This window comes from Astyanax mexicanus, chromosome 2 (assembly GCF_023375975.1).
Source record: "Astyanax mexicanus isolate ESR-SI-001 chromosome 2, AstMex3_surface, whole genome shotgun sequence".
In the NCBI taxonomy this organism is placed as follows: domain Eukaryota; kingdom Metazoa; phylum Chordata; class Actinopteri; order Characiformes; family Acestrorhamphidae; genus Astyanax; species Astyanax mexicanus.
Window position 1 is genome coordinate 44621986 of NC_064409.1, and position 27341 is coordinate 44649326.

Sequence of the window (27341 nt, forward strand, 5' to 3'; positions counted from 1 at the left end):
ACCTGTGTCCGTTATATTACCACTGCTGGTTCTGTAGCATGGCTGATCCTGGCTTTCTAAGATGGGATATGCAAGAAGCATGTTTATTAATCTTAAATGTTTCAGATCATCAGATCATTACACAAGTAAACACAAAATGCAGTTTTTATAAGATTAAGGTTTTCATTTTTAAGGGAGAAACAAAAACTTACCTACATGGCCCTGTGTGGAAAAGTGTTTGTCCCCCAAACCTAATAACTGGTTAAGACACCCCTAGCAGCAACAACTGCAATCAAGTCTTTCATGGCAATGTGGTGGAATTCTGCCTCACTCATCTTTGCAGAATTGTTGCTTTTACGCCAGATATAATGGGACACACCTTTTGTCTCATCAATCCAGTATTTTCCCAAAAGTCTTGAAGATCAAGATGTTTTCTAGTAAAATTTTGTTTACTAGTGGTAGTCTTGGCACTCTGCCTTTTTAATTTTCCACTGAAACGAAAATACTGTTTTCGACTAGGCTTGATCACTGTCTGTAAGCAAAACCGCAGAGTTTATCAGTTTGCATAAAATAAATGTGTGTACACACTGAGCCAGTCTGGCTCAATGCCAGCATACAAAACATTCTCTAGTAACCCCCAAAGCATTAACTGTTGCTCCTCAACTTTTACAATAAAAGATGCTTATGTTAATAGAAAAGGCTGCATACTGTTCTGATAAAGTTCTGTTTATTCATGAAAGCTATGTTCAGATGTCCCATAACATACACTAAAAGTGTTCAATAATACAGACTGTGGCCCAGTACTAAAACAGTCAAGCCTTATTATTGATTAGTTTCCTCCAGGCACTTTTTTCACCTAGTGATGCACTCAAGAAAAAAAAACACTTGAAGGTGCTACTTTTCTAAATACAAGGCTAAACACTGATTCTGACTAGAGTCCTATTCTGACTTCATCTGCTATCTGCATTTTTGTTTCAAAAATTCATCTGGTATGTTAAAAAGCAGAGATGTATAGAAATAGAGTAAAACTACTTTGTTCTTAAGTACTAAAATGCTGTATCTGTATTTTACTGAGTATTATTTTTTCTCCTACTTTGACTTTTACCTTACTACATCTTTTCCATGAGTTTAAAAATTTTACTCCGACACATTTTTTCCTCGAGCACTGTCACTGGATTTAATGAAGCTCCTCATTACTGACTGTATGAATCAAGTGATCAAGCTGATCCTATAAGAAGACCACACTGCTCCTGTTCTGCCATTCACTCTGAGAATGTTCCACTGCTTTCTGTCATAGCTCCATAACGCAATACTGTACTTTTACAATTAGTACTTTAGTAGTACATTTTAGGATGAACTATATGCAATACTTAAGTACAAAAATGTTTAATACTTTAGTACTTCCACTTTAATTTTTACTCAAGTCTGGGTCACTAGTACTTAATACATCTCTGTTTAGAAGTTACTGAATAAAGTTTTATGATGAGGTTTACAGTGATAGTTCCTTCTTAAGACTTTTCTATAAAGCAGTGCTGCACAATAGAACAGTGCACCAAAATCTGGACATAGATAAACCTCCTTGTAGTCATATCGCAGATAATTTTCAGGATCTTGAACATCTGTTGTTGTTAAAAAATAAATAAATAAATAAACACACATTCTGGTGGTAGAAACTGCAGGTTGAAATGCTTTAGCATCTACTTATAGCTCTCATCTGCCTTGTAGGCATTGTTTACATTCATTTCCAGACCTCTGGCAGCAAGAGTCAACACACGTTTTAAAAGTTCAGAGAATTTATAAACTTTATGTTAACAAAAAAATTACATTTGATGACAATGAATTAGTATTATAATTAATATATTGAAAAAAAAAAATATTGTCATGACAGTCAGTGCTGCCCTGGCAATCACATATATAAAAAACACATACTGTATTTGTATACATGATTGTGGCACAGTATTAGCAATAATGGGATTTTATAATGGCAGAGGACAAATTCCCCAAAACCTTCATGTTAGGATCCCTAGACTATTGTTTAAATCTCTGTTGATTTTTTTCACTTGAAAATGTAGTCCTGCTTTAAAATGCTTTAGTCTTGGTTTTGTGGCACATGCACTCAAACAGGGTGATCAGATACGGGCTTGATTAACAGTTAACTACTAATTAAACTGGTAAATTGTGGACTTTTCTACAAAATGTCTGATTGGGTCTATTTTCCAGCCACAGCGGACAGCTGGTCTCGGATGCGGCCCAGGCCATCCAGCATGGTGTCCAGAGTTTCTTTGCTCAGCTCCACAGTGACTGAAGAGTCACAAGCACTGCCACTCATACAAGGTGAATCCTGGATCTAGAACATTTACACAAGACAGAACGCACGAATCATTATCTGCAGATCAGACAACATAACGCATATCTAATTTACTGTAGAAAATAAGCCAGAATTTAGCTTTTTTATACCTTCATGTGCAAAATACAAGTAGGCACAGCCATGCGGCTCACTGAGTCTGAGGCCGTCTTCATGTCCACCCTCCACTCCATGTCTACAAGCTGTGGCAAAGAAACTGCATACACACATACAGAATATCTGTTATACAACAATTACTGTTACAAAAAGATGTTAAAGACTGTTAACATAAACATGAACTTACTCTGACTGGCCAAAGCATCATTTCGCCACGTCGTACTAAAATAAAAAAACAACAGATACATTTGCAACATATGAATTAACACGGCACTTGTTTTCTATACAGACATTTCATATTATATTATACTGTTATGATTTTTTTTTAAATCTGTTAAGAGTTATGTGTAATCACCTCTGTTCCAGCAGGATCTTCGTGAGGAGATTTTTGAGGTTAGGGTGGAAAGTGTCGGGGAACACAGAGAGAATTTGTTCTGCTGCTGTTAAATTATGGTACACAACGTGATGTGAGAGCGTGTGAAATGCTGTCAGCACCTGCAAAAAAAAAAGACTTTAAATTAAATGTCTTTGTTCCTAATAGATTTAGATTACTAAAAATCATCTGATTCAAATTAAGCCCCACATGCTAACCTGTGCAGCTTCAGTGCTGGACACAGAGAGGGTCTGTGCAGTGCTGTCGATCAGAACCCGAGACTCGTGTGCTCTGGATGGGAAACTGTCCACACATAGTTGTCGCACCACATCTTTGGATGGAGCCTAGAACAAATTATTGAGGCAGAATGTTACGGCATCATTTTCATTAAATTAGCAATTATATTTTAAAAAGATCATCACACAATATACAATACAAAGGTATGGGAAAAGTGTTTATTTTTAATCTACTCTTACTTATATTAATATTAAAATACAGTAAAAAGTTCAGGTCTAACTCTATTCTGCAAGTCCTAAACCACAATACACTATTATTACACTGTCCCATTGAACAATACAGAACTTATGATTGCAGAATTGTTGTTGTGTTTAGGGGTGGGCGATATGGCATATGGTATTTTCGTGATAACGACACTTGCGGTATGAACAGACACTGATTTTTTTTATTTCAAGAATACACTACTGCAACAAAATAAAAATTTAATTTTATTTTTGCATACGATATGATAGGGCACACTTTTAACTAAAATATTAAAAAATTCAAGAATTTAATCAGAATTGTAACAGAAGCCAATGATCCAAAATGTCATAATACTAAGAATGCACTCCAAATATCTCTAGATATTCAGGATTAAAGTAAAATAAATTACACTGGACAGATATAATCTGTCTCTAGTAGCTATAGAATGGGAAATGAAAACTGTGTGAATTTTTCTTTGGCTAAAAACAGCAAAAAAGAAATACCCTGATAATTAGGGGTGGGTGTACAATACAATATTCAATTTTTTTATTTATTTTATATTATATATATATATATTGTTTACGATATTCAAAAATGTTGGCAATATTATTGCATATGATATGATATGGCACTTCCATAGTTATATGACATGTTTAGTTTGTTTATTTAAAAAAGATGCATTTTTAAATGGAAATCATTTATATGGCTATGAAGTACTTGATTATTTTGTGACAAAACTGTCATTTTTGGTATTGTTATAATAATTCATAATTACTTTAAAAAACCTTAAAAACTTGGATGTGTTCTTCTCGTTTTTTATTGCTAAATTATTGTACAGGGACTAAATACTGAAAATTAAATTATAACCTTCCATTCATTCAGTGACAGTGAAGCTGCCTAATGCTTTACATAAAGAACAAACATAGAATAAATAAATAGTCTCAAATAAAGAAGTAAATACATTTTACACACACACACACACACACACACACGCACACACGCACACACACGCACACACACACACACAAACACGAGCATTTTCAGTTAATATAGCAGTACATTAGGGATGGGTTCAGTGTGTCTGAAGCTCGTTTCTGGGTGTATAAAGATAACTGGGCTGTCTGTCGGGGCTGAATGAACACAGTGGACGTGTGTTAAACAGGCCGGTGGTCTGTTCAGTTCCTTCATTTATCCGTCTAATCTACAGTCTGAGTATCTAATACAGGTCTATATAAAAACACTGAGATAAAGCTCACCTTTAACAGGAGCTGCAGAGAGCTGAAATGTTCCTCTGCTACAGGAGCCATCTTTAACTTCCACAATCATGTGATCCCCAGCAGGGTTGCCAGGTCCACCAAAATTATCCCGCCCAAAGTCAGTATAAAACCCGCCTCAGAAGTCTGTCACACGTTTGCTATTTATCTATAAGTCATTAATAATATTGTAACATGATTGTTTTATCAGTTCTTTTATAAGTTTTATATCCCAGTCAACATTTAATAGAATTATAATTACCAAAAAAAAAACTTATTTACTCATTTCTGTTTTTGCCCCTCCTGAACTCTGTCCTCTCCTCTCTCTTTCTCTCTCTCCCTCCCTCTCTCAGTCTCTCTCTTCCTCCCTCTCTCACTCTCCTTCTCTCACTCTCTCTCTCTCTCTCTCACTGTAATTTTTAAAAGTAGCCCAAAAAACCCACCCCACCACCCCTGAATTTTTACCCGCGATTGAATTTTCTAACAAGCCCATTTAAGGGGAAAATCCCAAACCTGGCAACTCTATCCCCCGCGCCGGAGGACTGATCTCCATCTAATAGTCTCGGCACTGGAGCGGAGCACATGATGTGTAGATCACATCACTCTGTCTTAGCTCTTGCTGAAGTCAGTGCAGCACTGGAATAAAGTAAAAACTCCACAATACGTGTAAAAATGTCCTGTGAATATCTGGCACCAATCTTTGAACAAGTTCTGTAAGTTGTGCGGTAGAACCTATGTGAACTTCAGTGGCCTTTGGGGGCCCATTATCCTGTCACCTTGGAGCACTTTTAGGAACTAAACAGTAGATACAAGTGGCGTGCAGTGGCCTTCAAAATCACTGAGATAATGAGTAATATTCTTATTTTACCTGTCAGTGATTATGTAATGACTGATAGGTGTAAGTGTAGTGCAAATAGAATACAAATAATAATATACCTATGTCTAATCTAATTTAAAGAACTTTATAAAAAGGGAAAGCTGTGGATATTAATATTCATATTATTTCATCTGGAGATAAATACATAACTGATAAAACAGCGCCTCCTTCTGGTGATAGAGTCTGTTAGTTTGAACAGGGTCTGTAATTTCTGGTTTTGTCCACTAGGAGGCAGTAAATTACAGACTGACCTTTAATCTTATAGAACAGGTTAACAGACAGCGGTAACATTAAACAGAGTTTCTGCTCCATAAACTGTGTTTTTTTTATATTTTGAGGGTAAAAATCATAAAGACGGGTGATTAAGTGTACTGTGTGAGAATTGCTGAGGAGAATAAGTGTGTGTGGTTGGTTTAATTAGTGTGTGTTTTATAGAGTATAATATAAAGAGAAAGCTGGAGATGGAGGCGGTGGAGGTGTGTAGAAGATGGTGTAAAGAATGTATATTTGATGAGTTGATTGTAATATAAAGAGAAAGCTGGAGATGGAGATGGAGGTGGTGGAGGTGTGTAGAAGATGGTGTAATGTACAGAATGCATATTTGATGAGTTGATTGTAATATGAAGAGAAAGCTGGAGATGGAGGTGGTGGAGGTGTGTAGAAGATGGTGTAAAGAATGTATATTTGATGAGTTGATTGTAATATAAAGAGAAAGCTGGAGATGGAGATGGAGGTGGTGGAGGTGTGTAGAAGATGGTGTAATGTACAGAATGCATATTTGATGAGTTGATTGTAATATAAAGAGTTGGAGCTGGAGGTGGTGTGTAGAAGATGGTGTAATGTAAAGAATGTATATTTGATGAGTTGATTGTAATATAAAGAGTTGGATATGGAGGTGGTGGAGGCGTGTAGAAGATGGTTTAATTATGTAAAGAATGTATATTTGATGAGTTGAGAGCTCTGTAAGTATTAAAAGACTGAGTTCCGCTATCTTGCTCAGGCTGCTCTGCAGCGTCTATTCACAGGCGCGATCCCACTACTGATCGGCACGGGGGCTTTGACCTGCTCCGTCTCCGACCTGGGCCGGTTCACCCCTCCTTAGGCGACCTGGTGGTCCCGAGCTCCCTCAGGAGCACCATATCGATACCGAACTTAGTGCGGACACCCGATCGGCATAGTTCACTGCAGCCCAGAACCCCTGAGCTCAAACGATCCGCCAGCCTCAGCCTCCCAGTAGCCTGGATTACAGGCGCGCGCCACTGCGCCCGGCGAGAGCAGAGCGGATCTGAAGCACGTTTAACCATCAGAACTAAACTCACTATATGTATATACTGACACCTGGAGGACACCGCGAGAATTACACACACTCCACACACACATTCCAATGCAATGAAAATAAAAATATATATTCAATATTTTAATTAATTGGATTTATTTGCTATATAGGTTTTATAGCAGGTTAGTAGAGTTTTTATTACAGACAAAAAAACAGATTTTTTTTACACTTTTTTCTATCACTGAAGATAATTCAGGTTTGAATGTGTTGTTTTTACTAAATCTCACTAATTCTCACTTATTCTCACTACTTTTCACCAATTCTCACTAATTCTCTGTCAGTGCTTTTCTCATTATGTCTTTTTCAGGGTATTTTTCAGAGGTGGAGATGCTGAACTACCTGGACTGGCTGGATGAGCACCACTCCGATTTCTCCAGGCCAAACTGTCTTGTTCTTCTTCACGGTAAAAACATGAAGCTCCTGTTTTTAAATACTGAAATGGAGTAGAAACAGAAGCCCTTTCAGCACTGTTCACACAGCACTACACTTTCAGAACCCACTGAGGAGACTCTACTGAGTACAGCTGGGGAACTGAACCAGGATCCGAAAAGAAATAAAACTTTACTTTTTTAACAAAAATACAGCATCTCATTCACCTATATCCTTCATTTATTCACCTTTATATATCTGGGTTTTTTTTACGGATAACTTTACTTCATAATTTTTCTTAAGTTCATAAGATTATTTTATATTTGTATAAAGTTGATCAGTTTAATTAAAATTTTCATAGAGTTTTTAAGTTTTCTTTTACATTTTTAGAGTTGATAATTTTCCTTTATCAAAAAAAAATCCTAAATCCAGGTGATTAAATGTACTCTGTGAGAATTGCTGAGGAGAAGAAGTGTGTGTGGTTGGTTTAATTAGTGTGTGTTTTATAGAGTGTAATATAAAGAGAAAGCTGGAGATGGAGGCGGTGGTGGTGTGAAGAAGATGGTGTAATGTAAAGAATGTATATTTGATGAGTTGATTGTAATATAAAGAGTTGGAGATGGAGGTGGTGTGTAGAAGATGGTGTAATGTAAAGAATGTATATTTGATGAGTTGATTGTAATATAAAGAGTTGGATATGGAGGTGGTGGAGGCGTGTAGAAGATGGTATAATGTAAAGAATGTATATTTGATGAGTTGAGAGCTCTGTAAGTATTAAAAGACTGAGTTCCGCTATCTTGCTCAGGCTGCTCTGCAGCGTCTATTCACAGGCGCGATCCCACTACTGATCGGCACGGGGGCTTTGACCTGCTCCGTCTCCGACCTGGGCCGGTTCACCCCTCCTTAGGCGACCTGGTGATCCCGAGCTCCCTCAGGAGCACCATATCGATACCGAACTTAGTGCGGACACCCGATCGGCATAGTGCACTGCAGCCCAGAACCCCTGAGCTCAAACGATCCGCCAGCCTCAGCCTCCCAGTAGCCTGGATTACAGGCGCGCGCCACTGCGCCCGGCGAGAGCAGAGCGGATCTGAAGCACGTTTAACCATCAGAACTAAACTCACTATATGTATATACTGACACCTGGAGGACACCGCGAGAATTACACACACTCTATACACTACATGCACATCCTAATAGTCCAATAGTATGCAACAAGTATCACGTTGATTACTTTTAATGTTTAATTTCTGCTGCTCATAATGATTTCTGTAAATTGCTGTTAGTTAATGTATTGGTTAATGTTAATGTTTTTTGTTTGTTTTAGTTCGTTGTTGTTCATATTCCCAGCTAACAAAAACACGTCCGGAGGACGTCCCCCGAACCAACACCGCGAACGTCCCCAGGACGGGCATTTTGTAGGGTCGCCAAAATGTTGCAGCGGACGTCCTCATAGGACGTTTGTAGGACCACCAGGGAACCTTCACGGGACGTCCAGGGGACGTTGATGGAAAGTCCTCTAAACGTCGTTAGTAACGTTCTTGGGACGTTTCTAGAACCACCTGAGGACTCCGAGGGGACGCTTATGGGAAGTGTTTTAAAGGTTTTGTTTAACGTTCTTAGGACGTTCATAGGACCCCGAAATAACATCCAGGGGACTCTGAGGAGACGTTTATACAACATACTTAGGACGTTTGTAGGACCTCCTGGTAACACGGTCTATGATGGGACAGTAAATGCTTGTAGCGTAAAATTAGACACAAAAAGTGATGATGCAAAAACCTTTATTGTAACAATAATAAACTGTGAACATGAACTGATCTTGAAAATGTGTGGTGTGCTCGCTGTCAGCGTCTCAAGCCTCCTCTCCCTGGGATGAAGCCTAAGAGAATAAACAAAGAAGTATTTTTGTTCATTTTCAATTTTGTGATCTCTTCATACAACATATATTAACTGTACTTAATATATAATGAAAATCCACGGACTGGACATGCAGTATGATGGTTTAATACAGCTATACCACGGCAAGTGCAATACTAAATACTGACTAAATAAACTGACTGAATTATTACAAAAATGAAAAACAATGATTATTTTTTCTAATTCATTTCAATTGTTATTTTAAATATTAACGCGTGTTTCACACCGAGCGCAAAAAATAAACCACAGGGAAATGGCTTCCGATGTAACTTATAAAACAAATAGAACCACATTAAATATTATAAATGTAGTGCAAAGTGTCTGGTTATATTATTGTTAGAATCATAGTAACTGGTAGTGACAATTTACAAGAGGGGGAAGTAAAAAAAAAATGAATATGAATTTATGCAGATCAACTGGATACAAATATAAAAGCTTATGTTGTAGGAACTGCAATGAAAATGATTATGATAAAAAGTGGCATTTTATTAGCATGTATTATTATTATTATTATTATTATTATTATTATTATTATTATTATTGTTGTTGTTATTGTTGTACCAGCAACAGCCTCAATAATATTAAACATAAGAATTCTAACAATAAAATTTTTTATAATTTGAAAAAGAATTGGTATTAATAATAGCGTCAAGTATTATTATTCTACTACCACTGCCAATAATAATAATAATAATAATAATAATAATAATAATAATAATAGTTTATTTTTTATTAGTATTCATTTCGTTCTTTACTTATTTTACACGCACAAGTGCCTGTCTAATTTGTTTAATTTCATCCCCAGACGCGAATTTGCTTTTTCCGTTTTTTTTTCAGTATTACAAGTCTTAGTAATTTTCTTTGGTTGTGTGGAGTTTTTCGTTTCTTTTTTTTTTTAATTCGTTAGACTATATTTTTGTCAACATTTTGGGGTTATTTTCGCTTGTTATTTTTCTAATAATAATAGTAATTACATAATTTACTTTTACGGTTACAGTTACGGTACAGTTGTAGCTGGTTACTTTTATAGTGGAGTAACTCTTTTTGGAGAAGTAACTAGTTACTTTTTCAAAGTAACGTGCCCAACACTGAATATAACGTACAAAAAACGCAAATATGGTAATTATGAATAATAATTCTAATAAACAAGGCATATTTCGCTTTAAATGTTTATTTTCTGAAAGGATATACAGCTAAATAGGCTAGATAACTGAAAAGCAGAGATTCTAATCTTTAAAATGGCATATTGGGTGCCTATAATTATTTTAATAAACACAGCCAGATATTAATTATGACATATTTCTGGGCCGCCGGCGGGCCAGGGCGTGTTAAGAGGTTAATGATGTGTATTGGGCTCTACAAAATAAACTACGCTAAGTCGACATTGCAAACGTTGCGCAATAGCTGACAATTCAAGATTATTTCCATATCTCTGTTTACCGGCTGCAACTAGAGTCTGTCCTCTGGAAAACAAGCTCGTTAATTTTAAACATTTGGCAGCTTCTTCTTCCATCTTCTTTTTTTTTTTTAATCTGGCCTTTTCGGCTCCACCTGGCCTCTTTTTACCTCCATCACAGCCAGTGACGCTTCGTCCTATTCTATTGCTATATTTAATTTCATCGCTCCAGAAAAGACCACTGGTGGGCGCAACCAACTCAAACATTTGGGAGAAGAGAATTCCCTCAGAAGGTTAAACACATCTAATCTACTGCGAAGTAGTGGCTGATGAATAGAGAATGCATACATAGTTGAATGTAAATGAATGCAAGAATAAGATTAGATAAGGGCCACTCCGAGCACACTAAGCTCTGCCAAGGATTAATTCAGCTTCTTTGTTTCCTTTGGTATTTTTTTAACATAAACTGAATTTTATGAGCTCAAATAATGGATTTTTAATTTTATATTGAGACCAAAAAAATAGCTAACAAAGAATGAAAACAACAGGAGGGTCAATACAACAACAACAACAATAATAATAATAATAATAATAATAATAATAATAATAATAATATACCTTTATTTTATGACTTATGAACTCGCTCGCAAATTAAAGAGTAACCAGCATAGGGTATGTGCTTATTTGTCGACTAAAACACTAATACCAAGATAAATACAAAAACCATATATCGAAAATAGTTATTTTACATGAGTTTGTTCATTGAAACACCTCCAAAGCGGTCCTCGTGTGAGATATTATTTATTGTCATCATATCAGAAGCTTGTTTGATAAATCAGGGCTTAATGATGTTAAATGTTAGTCGGAGGCCGCTTGTCACATGATATGTAAATATATGTTCATATAAACCAATAGTATCGGGATAAGACGGGAATTGTATTCCAGCAGCTTGAGTGAAGTCCCGGTACGGAGCCACAAGTCCAGCAATGCCAAATGCCAAAAAGTAAAATGTTAAATTACTTGTAATGTCTATTAATGTGGTTATATTTGTCTATCTTTAAAAAAATCCAGTTTATTGAACACTTAAAAATATAAAATTAATTATAATTATTGTATAGTAATAAAACATTAAGTATAATGTGGGTCGTTCTAGATCATTGGACGTACCGTTTTAGGGAACATGCTGCCAGATGAATAGGGCTAGAGAAAAAAAGATAAACAAAACTGTCAATAGCCATATTTTGCATGAATACATTAAATACATTATAAGCATGCCTTAAATAACAAATAGTGATTTTTGCGTGTCTGGGGAATGAGATATTCTTATCCGTGTTTTATCTCCTGCCCTTGCTGCTCTGCACTGGCAGAAGGCGTTGCATTATTTCATTTGGGGTCGAGTTTCTATGTGATATGAGCAGGCTTCGGGCTGAGAGGTAAGTTTTTGTTTTATATAACTTATAGAGATTTATAGTTGTTTTACTACATTTTATTGTAAATTGTACAACAGTGCTTATTATTAGGTTGTAAAAGCATACAATAAGCGTACATTAACTAAATATTTTGCTTGTAGGACAGCTAGCCACTACTCAAACCTAGCTAGCTTGATAATGTTAGAGTTAGCTAGTTAGCTTGCAAGCTAATGTATGTTAACGTTAGCGTCGGCTGAGCCGAGCCATAGATCATTTATTTAACACTAAAATTACATTTGGTAACATAATTAATTGCCTTGACCGTATACTTAAGAAATAGTCTCAAACTCACCAGGCAGAGATTCTCTTTATGGCATTGACTTTGATTAGCGTTTCGTTAGCCTAACTAGCTGGCTAACTAGCTAAGTTAGCTAGGGTTACATAATGAACGTATTCTTGAGGGTTGACTGAAACTCATCTTGTTCGTAATTCGCGCACCGTATTATTATTATTATTATTATTATTATTATTATTATTATTATTATTATTATTATTATTATTATTATTATTATTACGTTAACTAACCATAAAATGTAGCGTCCTTTGCTAAACTATCTAATTGACACTCCCCCTGAAAGTATATTTACGAAGATTTGAAATAGCAACTTGCAAGCTAGCAGATATATAAGGTACATACCGATTTAAATTAACACTATTTACATGTAATAAAAGTTACAACAATACCAATAATGAAAAATGAATCAAATTAACTATGGAAACTGTAAATATTGTATGTTATACCGTCAAAAAGTGTTGTCAGACCACAAACTAGCGGAGCTGAGGTAAAATAACCGTTACTGTCAGAAACCTCACGAGACCAAAACTGGCTCGTGCGCCCACAGCTGTGCGCCGCGTGCGCTACTAGTCAGTCACCTTCCATTAAACTTTTTACAATATTTTTTTATTTATAAGAATGAAATATATTTATAAATTGCATAAAACCTTTCTTTATATATAGCATAGATATTTTTATTGTTATTATTTTCCAAAATCTTAATAATGTGAAATGTTTCATGTCTGTTAGATACATTTTAAATATATATAGAGTGTGTCAGTGGCATTGTTGTATTTAGTTGGTTCTTTCAATAAGTTGATTACCTGTTAATTTTCTTTGTCTCCAGTGAGCTGTGTTCATCTTCCTTTTTTCATTTGATCTGCTGCACACCATCCTTTTTGGAGACTGCTGTGCTGCACCTATCTAAACCACCATTCCCTATTTTATGGACGGAAAGCTGCAAGTTTACAATCTTCTCTTGTAATAAGGTAAGGATATTCTTGTTGTCAGAGAAAAACAGAGTTTGTGTGTGTGTGTGTATATATATATATGTATACACACACACACACACACACACACACACACACACACACATATATATATATATATATATATATATATACAGTGCTCTCCATAATTATTGGCACCCCTGGTTAAGATGTGTTCTTTAGCTTCTCATAAATTGAGTTTTGTTCAAAATAATATAGAACCACGATGGGAAACAAAAGTAAAGTCCAACCTTTAACTCAAGTAAATTTTAAGGGGGAAATAAAATCCCTGACTAAGAAATAATTATTCTTCATAAAATCACCTGTTCCACAATTATTGGCACCCCTAACAATTCTTAGGAAATAAATTTAATAAAAGTATTTCTGTCACTTCTACAGTAGTTTACGAAGTTGATCAGAGTATGTAGGAACATTTAATTAGTAATTCACAACTTCCTGTTTCCCTGGGGTATAAATATGACGTGACACAGAGGCCATTTATCTTCAACATGGGAAAGACAAAGGAACATACCATTCAAGTGAGGCAGATGTGTGTTGACCTTCACAAGTCAGGCAATGGCTACAAGAAAATCGCTACTCGCCTACACCTGTCCATATCTACTGTCAGAGGAATTATTAAGAAGTTTAAAACAACTGGAACAGTGGTAAACAAGCCTGGACGAGGACGCAAGTTTATTTTGCCACCACGCACAGTGAGGAGGATGATAAGAGAAATAAAAAGTTCTCCAAAGCTCACTGTTACAGAATTGCAACAAATGGTAGCTTCTTGGGGTCACAAAGTCTCCAAAACAACCATCAGGCGCTATCTACATGCCAACAAACTGTTTGGGAGGCATGCACGGAAGAAACCATTTCTCACTAACAAACATAAATGCAAACGTTTGGAGTTTGCTAAGCGGTACTATGACTTCAACTGGGACCGTGTGCTTTGGTCAGATGAAACAAAAATAGAGCTTTTTGGCAACAAATGCTCTAAGTGGGTCTGGCGTAACACAAGAGCTGAGTATGCAGAAAAGCACCTCATGCCCACTGTGAAATACGGCGGGGGATCAGTGATGCTGTGGGCCTGTTTCTCTTCTAAAGGCCCTGGGAACCTTGTTAGGGTGCATGGCATCATGAATGCTCTAAAATACCAGGACATTTTAAAACAAAATCTGGTGGCTTCTGCCCGAAAGCTGAAGATGGGTCGTCACTGGGTCTTTCAGCAAGATAATGACCCTAAACATGTGGCCAAATCTACACAGAAATGGTTCACCGCACACAGAATCAAGCTCCTCCCATGTCCATCTCAGTCCCCAGACCTCAACCCCATTGAAAACCTGTGGGGTGAGCTGAAGAGGAGAGTGCAGAGGAGAGGATCCAGGTCGTTGGATGATTTAGAGAGAATGTGCAAAGAGGAATGGTCAAAGATCCCTCTTTCTGTATTCTCCCATCTTGTGAAACATTACAGGAGAAGATTAGGTGCTGTTTTGTTGGCAAAAGGGGGTTGTACAAAGTATTAACATCAGGGGTGCTAATAATTGTGGCACACATGATTTGATGTTAAATAATTATTTCTTAATGTGGGATTTTTTTCCTACTGAATAAATTCACTTGAGTTAAAGGTTGTATTTTACTCTTTTTTTCCATCGTGGTTCTATATTATTTTGAACAAAACTCAATTTATGAGAAGCTAAAGAACACATCTTAACCAGGGGTGCCAATAATTATGGAGGGCACTGTATATATATATACACGCATATTTACATGGAGTGACCCAGGTCTTTCTGTGTGGAGTTGGCACATTCTCCCTGTTCCCTCACAGTCCAAATATATTGAAATAAATTTGACCTGTAACATACCAGACCACAATTGTAACCTGAACAAAACAACGTATTAACATTTCCTTCATATTGCAAAAAAAAATCCCTATGACTGGCTTGTTTTGAATGGTGAAATTAAGTCAGAAAAACAAGCTGGTATACATTCTCATAGTTCAGTACCGCCTCTACTTTTGAACGCTTTGCCATTTAGGAAGACATTAGTAACCATAGTAATTAGTCAACAGAGAAAAATCCACATTGTGCGTACAGGGCTTTCTTCTAACATTCAGCAACTCCAATATTCACATTTCTGTTTTATATTTGCACATTTTCTTCACATAGGCCCAAGTCCCCTGGACCCTCATGGACCCAGCAGGCAGAAGTCTGGATCTTCAGACTGGGTTTTACCCAGGTAAGTAAAAATATATATTTTTTTTCTAAGGAACATTTAATATAGTCTCAAAATATGTCTTTTTGAGATTGTGGTCTGTAGGGAAAAAACACGCTTGTAAGTTAAGCAGCACTGCACACGCCCCCATGGGATCACGTGTCTCAGGCAATTCAACAGTCAGTCCTGCTTTACAGCAAATACCAGCCCAGACAAGAGTGAGAGGCAGGCTAGTTTGTTAGCTAGTTAGCACTGTGTACTAGAATCAAAGAATCCCCCCATCTCCATCTATACACAAATGTAAAGAGAGTGTTGAAAAGGTGCAGGAGTTTGTTTTTACTTCTGTGTCCAAATCATATATCTGAACCATATATAAGCTTCACTGCCTACTTCATTCACCATGATTGGAATGTGTCTAATGACTTCTCAGCTGTGCAGACTACAATAAGTCTTTACCACTAGGAGGACAGAGCACTCTAATTGTAGGTGTGATTATATTTTCTCACAAAAACACTTACTGGCAAATGCACTCTTACCTCTGTACATTAGTTTTGACAATGTATTTTAATTATTCACTTGATAAAACCATATTGCCTCAATATACAGATAAAGATACACTGTCTCGATCTCTGTGTAGATGCTAAGGTTTTGTAGTTTTTATTCGTTTTTATATATTTTTTAAAGCTTAGTTTTAGTTTAGTTTTATTAGTTTTAGTTTTTTTTTGCACTTTGTGTTATTTGTCAGATGCAGGAGTCAAAAAGGTCAGAGTAAGTATTGTGTAATAAAAACTTATCAAAAGATAGCATTTAAAAACAAACTCAAATTGAATTACACAGAGAGAGGGGTGGGGATGAGAGAGAGAGAGGGTGATTGATAGAAACTAATCCATCCTCCTCATGGTGCACCTGTGTAGTAGCTAATTACCTCCTATTTCTTTTTCCAGTGAAATGTCATTGTTGGAGACCACTATGTGCTCCTCACCTCACTGAGCGATTATTCTTCATTCGTCTTGGACCTACTGCTACTGCTTGTGAAGGAAAGGTAAGTAGGGAAGGCTGTGGTGTAGTATTAACAAGCTATATGAAGAACAGATAACTGCACTGTAACCTACATTCGTTCCCTGTTAAAAGATTGAGAAAAATGTTTTATTTAAGATGGTGTTTGATGGTCAAGGTGGTTGACCAGTTTCATCAAAGAACACATAGTGTGGACAACCATCTACTTTTCGAATTAAACATGCTAATACCGTTCGACTGCAATGACAATGTGCCCTGCTTACTGTGCTGCAGTCCAAAGATGTTGATTCAGTGTGTAGTAGCATTAGATTACATTTAGCAATATATTTATTTTGACAGTCTATAGGTAAAGATACACTCGCTCTCTGTTTAGATTCATGTGTTGTTTTTTATTCATTCGAAAATAATTGCATATATGGTAGTCATGAACATGGGTAATTACTGATGGGACAATATTTCCAGAAGCCCCCAGTGCAAACACTGCCTCTGCTTGCACTTTGCCTTGTATGTATGTCATGTCAAGAATAATGTGTACTGTCTTTCTTCTTCTTCTTCCTTTTTTTTTAGCTGGTTCCTGGTTAGATCACCATGGAGTCCTTAAACATTCGCCTGCAGTGTGAAAGCACTTTTCTAGATGGTTCAGATATTTGGACCAATTACAGGAAGCAGAGGCAGAAAACAAACCAGAGGAAGAAAGGATTGGTGCTGTACTGAAATCTGACTCCCCTCGGCGTGCAGGCGCGTCACGCAACATTATAGGACACAAGCACACTGGGATATAATTTATTAACTGTAACAATATACTAAGTCTTACTTATACACAGAAATAAAATAAATCTAATGAGAATTTGTTACACTCATTCTGCTGCGGCAGATTTATCACATCACAGCAACTCGCCGAACACCTATCATTCTATAAACCAATTAATATAGAGTATAGAGAGACGCAGCCCACGTAGCTGATGATGAGAGGACATAGTAAAGTTCTTTTGTCCGCTTACTAAACTGCAGTGTGAAATGAAACCTAACCGGACCAAAAGGTACAGTGTAGCAAACACATGAACGTTGGTTCAGACCATGGTCCGGACTTTCAGGTATGAAAGCACCCTTAGTTTCATTCAATCACAGGACAGCTACTAATCATATAAAATATTGGTCCTTCATAATAGAAATGTACTATTGAGAGTTGTACAAGTGTCTGTGTTGCTTTTAAGGTGAGGAAACTGTCCACTGATCAAGGATTATAAAATGATTAACACAATCTGCATTTTTAAAAAGATAAGTTTGATTCTCTAAATGTACAGCTGAAATGCACTGATTGTCTTTGTAAAGATAATAACAAAGCAGTATGTCTCATGTTGAATGTTATAATGACAATAAAAACTATCACCCAATAAACTATGTTTAGTAGTTTTTTGTCTCCCCAAAGAGCAGCTAACCTGTAACCATAATATGTTTTAAAACAAGTACTGCTGTTATTTTTGGCTGTTTCTATAAGTTGGTCAGTACTGAATGTATTTATTAAGTTGAGAAAAAGCCTAACTTAAAAACTTAGAAATTTCTAAGAATAGAATGTTTTATGCAATGTGTGTTTTGTTATCTGTGAAATATATTTGACACTTCTGACCAAACCTTTATGGGTTTTTCTTTTTTTTTTCTGGCAAGCAAAAGTGAAATACTTTTTTGTAATTCCTGCTATGATACACACAAGATACACTTGAACTGTTTTGACCTCAGGTTGGCTTAATGCCATTTTTATAAGTGCAGTATTTGTATAGTTTTGATAAGCTATTGGTGATGGTACAAGATGTTACAATTTAGACAATGAAAATGTGATGCTTGCACAGTGAAAACACTTAATATCAATATTCACATGATAAATTGTAAAAAAAAAAAAAAAAAAAAAAACATTGACTAGCATTAAACTCACAAGTAATGTCATTTGGTTTGTAGCCTAATTAAATCTAAATCTAGCCTGTTTTGGGGCTTGAAAAAGAGCAGCCCCATTCCATTTCTGAGAAAGGAAAGATATGGAAAGGCAAAGGAAAATACCCACGTCTAGTCTGTGTGATGGGCTGCTCCCCAACCACTCTGTAATGTGAAAATCAACAGTGTTTTAATCAGCTGCACCTGCTCCATGGATAAAACCACATCTAATCGTTCTAAGGTAACGTCCTGTGTACGTTCTGTTTGGGCGAGAATAGGACCTGCTGCGTACGTTACCGAACGTCCTATAAAGGGGTGTTTGGGAACGTTATGTATGGACGAGAACAGGACCTGCTGCGGACGTTACCGAACGTCCTATAAAGGGGTGTTTGGGAACGTTATGTATGGACGAGAATAGGACCTGCTGCAAACGTTACCGAACGTCCTATAAAGGGGTGTTTGGGGAACGTTATGTATGGACGAGAATAGGACCTGCTGCGAACGTTACCGAACGTCCTCTAAAGGGGTGTTAGGGAACGTTTCATTTGGACGGTAATAGGACCTGATGCGGACGTCAGTTTGGTCCTACAAACGTCCTATAGAGAACGTTACAAAAATGCCCAAACAGGGACGTCCGCGAACGTCCCCGGGACGTTCCTTGTTTGCTGGGATTATGACAATTTTATTGTCTTAATAAAGTTATTATTATACTCAGTTTAAGTCTGTTTATGTTGATTGTGTAAGTGTAAACATAAAGCCCATGTATTGTTAAAGTCAGAGCTAAATATGAGTGATATTTTGTCCTCATAATTATTATAGCTAATTAAGTTATTAAGTTTCTCTGTTTTAATTTTGTCCAATTTGGAGTGCCTACATATAGGTTACGCAATCTTGTGTGGAATATTTACCATGTAAATGTCTATGTGTTTTTCAGCCTAGTGTTTACATTCTGCTCAGTTTAAGTCTGTTTTATTCATGTGTTAGGATAGCCTTTATTAATTATTTATTTACACATTTAGGACTTAATAAGTCACAGCTTAAAACAAAAGAATATGTGTCCGTAAATTTAAAATAAAGAGAAAAAATAAATAAACAAGCAATGTAAAAAGGAGAGAAGGTCACATTTTTTTATTGCCATGGCAACCATAATAAATATAAAATATTGCACCAAAGTTATAATATGATGTACATCATACGTATCGCATATTTGAGGTGAATAGTTAATTCTGGTGTGTTTGAGTAAGTGTAAAAGTAAATCCCACGTAAGCCTAGAAATGTCTACATAGACCATCAGTCTATCGAGGCACAAATACCTAAAATGTGTACTACCCTGTGTTCAAATTAAAGTTTTTTTTTTTGTCCTAAACAACCGAAATACCTCCTAAAACCATAGACTGTATATAGCTGGACAGAGGGTCGTCTCTCAAAAGTGAAGCCACCACAGGTCGGGCGCCCCCTGCTGTTCGGCTGCAGAAAGCCGTGTAACTCCACCCATTCCCATAGGTTTCAATGGCAAAACAGACAACTTTCAATCACGTTTTTTTCTAATATACTGTAAATCTACCTCCAATATTTTAATGCAACAGCTAGTGTAACCTCTGCTTATATTGTCAAATGTTTATATCCCCACAGAATTCGGTGTTTAAAACGTTATTCAGCTCTATTAAAAAAAGGTGTGGTTATTGTAAAAGGGCTGCTTATGGGCGGGACCATTAACAGACCGTCAGCTCCGTTCCGCCCCACTCGCGAGGCAGCCCTCAGGGGCGGGGTTATTCAAATGAGTAGGCTGCTCTCCACAGTCTTTCTCCCTCCTCTGGACTCTACTGCGCAGAATCAGGTGGCAGGATCGCCAACATGGCGGAAGATTTTGGCTTCATTTTCATTGAATGAATGGGAACGGAGATACGGAGTCCATCTTTTTTTACAGTCTCTGCCTAAAACTATTAAAGTGTAGCCAGTATAGCAATCGCTAAGAAAACCGAAGCAAGTGTCAACGCATGCGCAGAGTGCCACTGGCCTGAAACTGCTGGCTTAAATTCGTGGCTTTGCAGACAGACCCTTCTCGATTTGACAGCTGTGCACAAGTTGATTGACGGGTCGCCTGACAGCATGAACGCGTACCGCTGTCTCATAAGGAGCGGAGTTTATAGCGGGCATCTGTCTGACCTTCGTTTTTTTCTGTTTAAATTGATATTCCTGAAGTAAAACAGTGGCTTGTTCTAACAGTTCTAACAGACCCTCAGGTAAAGGTCCTGTTTTTTTTAGTAAGTATTTAGTAAGTTTCATTTCGGTCCATCAATTCATTAGTATACTTCGTCCATCGCTCTTCATTTTTAGCACAATAAGATAAGATAGTATCCTTTAATAATAATCCTTTATTAGTCAGTCACACTGTGGGGAAATCCACAGTATTACAGTAGCAAAGGGACAGCAAGGCATTCAGTAAAAAAAAGTGCAGCAGGATATCACAAGTGAAAAATACCACACCTTGATGTAGACAAGTATTCAGACACTACGCTGCCTTCTAAGTGAGATCGTGTGAAATGCATCAAGTTAGCATTTAGTGTATTTCGGACACAGAATATAACCATCTCAACACAAAGACAGCTAGCTTTGTTCATTCCCCTACATTGGCAGTTCTTTATTGGTGTTTGTGGGTGATGGCAGACAGTATAATGTTGCATGCAGGTCCTGCTTCATTGCTGCATCGAGCTCGAGGCTCCTCAGATGTCCGGGATCGTAGCTGAATCATATTGGGCAGGTATACAGGTCTGGTTGAAGGTGATGTCAGTGAGGGGTCTCTCAGCTGTGCTGCTGCGGTGTTGTTGTATGATCAGCAGGGGGCAGGTCTGAGTATCTGAGTAGTGAGGATCTGTGTGTGTGTAGAAGAAGAGCGGGAGGTTAGAGGCGGAGCTCGAGCGCGTTACTGCTTCCTTTTCCACAGTGGCAGTCAGAGAGACACCATGAAGGCGTCTGGCACAGTACGTACACATCACTTTTATACCCTTATTTACGGCGCTAGCCGCCTCTACTCACTTTATTATCTTATATAAGGTACTGATGTGTCGGCTGGGAGCCGGGCGGGCCGCTCGGGTTCGGTTTAAATGGGTTTTTTATAGTTTGATAATAGCGGGGCTGTGCGCGAGGACCAACATGGCGGCCGGCAGCGCTTGTGAAGACCATGCGGTGCGCGCGGCCGCTTTGTGCGCGTAGAGCCGACGAACAGACTGCGATTATTTTACCATTACTGTGGCGTCCGGTCCTGTAGAGAGCAGATCTGTGCTTTATAATCACTGTTTACCCCCGGGTAGATGAACCGTCCGGTGGTGGACGGAGTACTGGCGCTGTCTCTGGCCTGCTTTACTGATTACCCATACAGCTAACGAGCTAAGCTAACCAACTTACTGCTACAACATGAACAGATAGATAACTGTATACTACATTTATAATCAGATTAACACGTGTTTATAGTTATACGCACACTTGTACCTACTTACGCACTGTATGTATGTAATGTATGTCTGTGTCACTGATGGAAAGTGGTCTAGTTGCCTGTATAAGCTGTATTTGGTTCTTTCTAATAGTATTGGTGAAGGTCTGAGACTTACTGAACTGTTTAAACACAGCGAAAAATTATTTGCACACAAACCCAAAGATCATTATGTTCATGTGTAATGATCTTGCTATGTGTGCGCAAAGGAAAAAAAGAACCTTGTCGCCTTCCATAAGCTTGTACTGTGCCAATGGAAGTGAATTCAAGGTTCAACACCGTGAACTTTTTAAGGGTTACTCAGGAATTCGCACTTATCTCTACCCTAAACTTTTTTTCTTTTGCCCAATCTAGCAAATAATTCAGTGTGCATGGGTGGGGAAATAAAGTTATTTTTAAGCATCTGTATAATTTCAACTACGAGGGAGGAAAAAATATATTTTGAAAGCTTAGGCATCCCTGTGGATGTAGTAAATATATAAACTTTTTTTTTTTTTTTTTAATCGTTTGAAGCTGAAGCGCCCACAACATGCTGGAGTGTTTTAGGTACATGGGCACTGAATAAAAAAGTCAAGTTTACAACAAAAATATAGTAAGAAAAATCAGACAAAATGCTTATATATATTACACATATAGCTACATATTTTATTTATGACCCACTTGTACATTTTATTGTATTTGTAGATATGCTCTTAAGTTAGATAAAATCAACAAATGAATACATGTAAAATATGTCAATTTTTTGTTGTAACCTCATCACTGATTTATTGTGTACAGGCTTTGTGAAGTAGGATGGTTCTCAATTTAGTTTTTTTGAAATTCAGATTAAAACTAGTATGTAAACACCTCTTACCCGCATGAGTTTAGAATGAAGGCAGATTGGGTTCCTTTTACTAGCGCAGTACTACTCTTTGATTAGTCTAAATGACCGAAAGATATCTTTACAAATCTGTTTATTTTGCAGGTATAGTTAAGCTTATTTATAATAACTCCTAGAATAGTGGTTGGAAAGGCTGAGCTTTTGCAGGGTGGAAAATCTGTGTACATGAAATACATGCAGATTAAAATCCATGCCTGACTGCTCTTTCTCTTTTTGCCTTTTATTTTCTTTTAGCTTAGGGAGTACAAAGTTGTTGGGCGTCTCTTGCCCTCTGCCAAGAACCCAACTCCTCCTCTGTATCGCATGAGGATTTTCGCCCCCAACCATGTGGTGGCCAAGTCTCGCTTCTGGTACTTCGTCTCTCAGCTGAGGAAGATGAAGAAGGCATCTGGAGAGACTGTGTACTGTGGCCTGGTAAGTTTACAACTTTGCAATATTGATAGTGATAAATGTAGGGTGTTCTCAACTCTCTGTACAGAGGGCTGCATTTTTTATCTTAAATTATTAGTCTCTCTATGAAATCCAATATGACACTTACTTCATTGCACAACATTAACAAACACCTGCTTTGATTTAAGTGTTTAGAGCTTACCTTGTAATGGAATATACATGGTGCCTCTTTTACAGTAACTGAGGAGACTTGGCAAGGTGTTAAAAAATTTCACAAATGTGTTATTTTATCTCTAGGTTCATGAGAAGACTCCTCTGAAAGTAAAGAACTTTGGCATCTGGCTGCGCTATGACTCACGTAGTGGCACCCACAACATGTACCGCGAGTACAGAGACCTGACCACCTCTGGAGCAGTCACCCAGTGCTGTGAGTGCCAACACACAATACCACCACACCTAAGATTCCTGTCTTAAGTTCTGCAAATAGTATTGGTGGATGGCTTATGAATGATTCACATTTTTTTTCAAGAGAAAGCATGAAAATGAGTTGCACACAAACCCAAAGGTCATTATATTCATGTGTAATGTTCTTGCTATGTGTGCGCAAAGAAAAATCCAAGGACCTTGTCGCCTTTCATACGCTCTTATGTGCCAATGGAAGTGAATTCAAGGTTCAACATGTCAAACTGCCATTTTTACTCCTGCAGATTTTTGCTTCATTAATTTTAGTCCTGTTAACCCCATACTGCACATTTGTGTACATTTGCCTTATCTAGCAGCTAATTGAGTCTTGTGAAGTTAGTCATCCTGTGCTTGGTCAGGGAAATTAATTGTGCAGAGTATGGGTTCTCCTAGGAACAGGAGTGCCCTGTTTTAGTTAGTTGTTAGCTTGGGTAGTGTCATAATGAAATCTAGCAATTTTGTTTTTAATCTCAACAGTGATTTATACACTAACTTGGATAATAGGGTTATTTGATTTGTCTGATCCGTCTGATCCAAAATTGCGTCTCAGCTAGCTAACCGTTTTGCCCCATGTTTTGATTTTCAGACCGTGATATGGGAGCTCGTCACCGTGCACGTGCCCATGCTATTCAGATCATGAAGGTGCAGGTGATCGCTGCTAACAAATGTCGTAGACCTGCCATCAAGCAGTTCCATGTAAGTATTTCTTTTTTTTTCCTCTCCTTTCCCCCTTATACCCAACTGTCTACTGAGTTCTTACTTGGAGTTGGCTCTAAGCAGCAGGTCTCTCACTGTACTGGTCCCTTATGGCCAGCTCTGGTAAAAAGCCTGCAAGAATAAACAGCTGGATTCCTCTTCCAGATAAAGTCTACTGTCTTTAAATCTGGCGGCTTTGAACACTGGCAACATCCTCTTAAGTCTCAAGAACTGATGGCTTTTAATTTACTGTGACCATTTGTTAACCTGGCTCTTGTCTCTATTTAACAGGACTCCAAGATCAAGTTCCCCCTGCCCCACAGGGTTCTGCGCCAGCAGCACAAGCCCCGCTTCACCACCAGGAGACCAAACACATTCTTCTAAATTGTATGTTCTTGCTGTTAAGATTGCTGGGGAATTAAAGAAATATGACACAACTAAAGCTTTGTCTGAATTAATTATATGTAAAACTAGCTAACTTTAATGAAGTTAAACCAGCAGCAAGCAATATATCGGTGCATGATTTAATGGGTCCTTACTATGCAGATTTAAGCTTTATTTATGTCTTAGATTATTTAAATTATGCATTTTTGCTAAGTGACAGCCATTCGTGTCTAAGTTCTTGTTTTAAAACAAAAAAATAATTACTTCAGTTTGTAAGGGTTTTTTAACTCAGCCAGCCCAAAAATTTCACCTGAAAGTGAATGCTAAATTGCTTACAAGCTCATGTTCCTGCTTCTTTATGCTGGTTTTACAGGTAATTTGTGTTAAACAGACTACACAAATTGTTGCCACTGAGCAGCAATTCCTGTTAGTATGGCAGTTTCACCCCAAACTTGAGGGTTTCTTCAGAGCAACTGCAACAACTAAAATAAAATTTATGGGAAAACATAAAATGCAAATTTAAGTGCCCCAACCACAGTCTTCCTACACATTTTAATGAAAAATAAATACTTTGTATTCTAAATGTTGTAGAGTTACAGAAAATTTATTCAAATGGTTAATTTGGGGATTCCATAAGAGAACCACTTTTACTTTCATTAAGAACTACAGTGGGGGGGAAAAAGTTTTTGATGCACTGCTAAATTTTTCTACCTACCAAAGAAGGGAGAGGGCTGTAATTATTTTCCTAAGCACACTTAAACTGTAAACAATAAAAAAAATCCAGAAAATACCGATACAGATCTTGTCCAGATCCTTTGGGTTTGGGGCTCTGTTTGGGCAACTTTGACTTTCAGATCCCTCCAAAGATCTATTGGTTTTAGATCTGGAGGCTGGCTAGGCCACTCCAGGACATTAATGCTTCTTATGGAGATATTTCTTAGTTGCACTGGCTGTGTTTTGGGTTATTGTCATGCTGGAACACCCAGCCACAACCCATCTTCAATGCTCTTGCTGTACTGAGGGAATGAGGTCCAAATTATTGCGATATATGAACCCATCTATCCTCTTCAATATGGTGCAGTGGTTGTGGCGTTTATCGCCGCTAATAATCACTCCAAATCGTCAGGCAGGTTGTAAACAAAGCATTGCTCTTTATTGAATACCAGGCGCGAGCCTCCCAGCTCGCGAACGGGTGAATAAAGTCTGATTCACACATGCGCAGTAGGCACTTACATCACTAGAACAGGTTATACTCCACATGACAGTGGTCCTGTCCCCTTCACAGAAAAATGAGCATGGACGTGTCTTGAATATTGTTCTGTAGCTCATCCCAGCCTTGTGCAGGTCTGCAGTTTTGTCCCTGGTGGTGTTAGACAGCTCTTTGGTCTTGACCATGGTGGAGTGGTTTGAGTGTGATTGAGTTTGTGGACAGGTGTCTTTTATACAGGTAATTAGTTCAAACAGGTGCAGATAATACAGGTAATGAGTGCCGAACAGAAGAGCTTCAGGTCTTTGACAGCCAGAACTCCTGCTTGGTTTTCCAATACTTATTTAATGCAAAAAATAATAAATAAAAAATCATACCATGTTATTTTATGGATTTTGTTTTAGATTCTGGCTACCCACCATAACAATTACATACCTCTCGATTTATTGTAGGTGGGAAACTTGTTAAACCGGCAGTATATTAAATAACTAATTTCTGTTTTTTTTCATGGTTAAAACCATGTACAGAGCTGATCATTTAAACCACTTGAGCAGGTGATCTAAGATGCATTTGAGGCATGTTACAGCAGAGCAAAAACTTACCTCTATCAAAGAAGCATTCAGCAACCAAAACCCCTTTCATTGAAAGGAACTGAAACACCACATTAGTGCTGGCCGATTATGGCCTAAAATATCTTTAATTTTTTCACAAAAAATCAGGTTTTCGATTGTAATATGTGATATTTGGTGTTTAGAGGCTTTGGGTTGAGTCTACTCATTGAGTGAATCAATGATTCAAAACATGTGACTGAAAATTAATAAATAAATGCACTAAACGAGTCACAGAAGAAACTTTGAAGGAGATATTATTGTTTTCCACAATTAGTCATGGAGCCTCACCAAAGAGTGCTGCAGTTTTTAGGAACAATAGGATTTATTTCTAGATTAATAAATGCTTTATCCCACCAGGTGTTAAAAGTGCTGGAACTGTTTTTAGTACAAGAGACACAGGGATTGTGTGAACTCACAACCTACCTTTATTTCGGTTAAAATGCCCTCCACCAACACCCAAAACAACTCCAAAAATGTATATGCTGACTCAGTGGGGCTCTAGTCGCTTAACTTGTGACTTTACGTCTTTTAATGGTCCTTTCTGCCTCAGCCTTCCTCTCACCTGTAGCGTGTCTCTCTGAGTGAGGGCTGATGCAGACCAGACCAGCTGGGCCGGGCAGGGACTGTGTGTCAGGGCGCGGGCGGACCCACGGCTTCCCCGCCTCCGCACATCACAGTATGTAAAATCGTGAGTACTCCATTTTAAAAATTGCATTAAAATTGTAATTCGAATGGACCGAATTTATTATGAAAATTGCCCAGCACCACATCCACACATGCAAATTTGCATATTATGTCTGACAGCAATTTGATTTCAGGCTAAAACACATTGGAAAACCCAGTGTAAATGCATTTGTTTAACGTTACATTCTTATCAGGATCTAATCCAAA

General features: G+C 37.6%; 2 protein-coding genes, 1 long non-coding RNA gene and 2 other non-coding genes across 5 annotated transcripts; 3 read left to right on the top strand and 2 right to left on the bottom strand.

Moving 5' to 3' along the window:
• Positions 1 to 1754: 1754 nt before the first annotated feature.
• commd9 (COMM domain containing 9) lies at positions 1755 to 4656 on the bottom strand. Its single transcript, XM_007235050.4, has 6 exons — positions 4550 to 4656; positions 3032 to 3157; positions 2796 to 2935; positions 2628 to 2662; positions 2437 to 2540; positions 1755 to 2326 (listed from the first exon to the last, which is right to left on the bottom strand). The coding sequence occupies exons 1-6, from the start codon at positions 4598 to 4600 to the stop codon at positions 2189 to 2191; spliced, it is 594 nt and encodes a 197-aa protein (XP_007235112.1). The 5' UTR covers positions 4601 to 4656; the 3' UTR covers positions 1755 to 2188.
• A 4239-nt stretch (positions 4657 to 8895) lies between these two features.
• On the bottom strand, positions 8896 to 12743 carry LOC125798982 (uncharacterized). Its single transcript, XR_007437770.1, has 3 exons — positions 12655 to 12743; positions 11612 to 11644; positions 8896 to 9010 (listed from the first exon to the last, which is right to left on the bottom strand). It is a non-coding gene; the product is annotated as an uncharacterized LOC125798982 (long non-coding RNA).
• Positions 12744 to 21162: 8419 nt separating this feature from the next.
• On the top strand, positions 21163 to 24690 carry rpl18a (ribosomal protein L18a). Its single transcript, XM_007235049.3, has 5 exons — positions 21163 to 21311; positions 22935 to 23114; positions 23388 to 23517; positions 24139 to 24248; positions 24540 to 24690. The coding sequence occupies exons 1-5, from the start codon at positions 21294 to 21296 to the stop codon at positions 24630 to 24632; spliced, it is 531 nt and encodes a 176-aa protein (XP_007235111.1). The 5' UTR covers positions 21163 to 21293; the 3' UTR covers positions 24633 to 24690.
• LOC125799214 (small nucleolar RNA SNORA68) lies at positions 21967 to 22101 on the top strand. The gene has a single exon (XR_007438042.1). It is a non-coding gene; the product is annotated as a small nucleolar RNA SNORA68 (small nucleolar RNA).
• Positions 23637 to 23772, top strand: LOC125799215 (small nucleolar RNA SNORA68). The gene has a single exon (XR_007438043.1). It is a non-coding gene; the product is annotated as a small nucleolar RNA SNORA68 (small nucleolar RNA).
• Positions 24691 to 27341: the final 2651 nt, after the last annotated feature.

Coding starts and splice junctions, on each gene's coding strand:
- rpl18a (XM_007235049.3), top strand. Junction 23,115..23,387: donor AGACTGTGTACTGTGGCCTG/GTAAGTTTACAA, acceptor TTTTATCTCTAG/GTTCATGAGAAGACTCCTCT. Junction 23,518..24,138: donor TGGAGCAGTCACCCAGTGCT/GTGAGTGCCAAC, acceptor TTTGATTTTCAG/ACCGTGATATGGGAGCTCGT.
- commd9 (XM_007235050.4), bottom strand. CDS start 4,600: ATGGCTCCTGTAGCAGAGGAACATTTCAGCTCTCTGCAGCTCCTGTTA. Junction 3,158..4,549: donor CTCTGCAGCTCCTGTTAAAG/GTGAGCTTTATC, acceptor AATTTGTTCTAG/GCTCCATCCAAAGATGTGGT. Junction 2,541..2,627: donor TGATGCTTTGGCCAGTCAGA/GTAAGTTCATGT, acceptor GTGTGTATGCAG/TTTCTTTGCCACAGCTTGTA.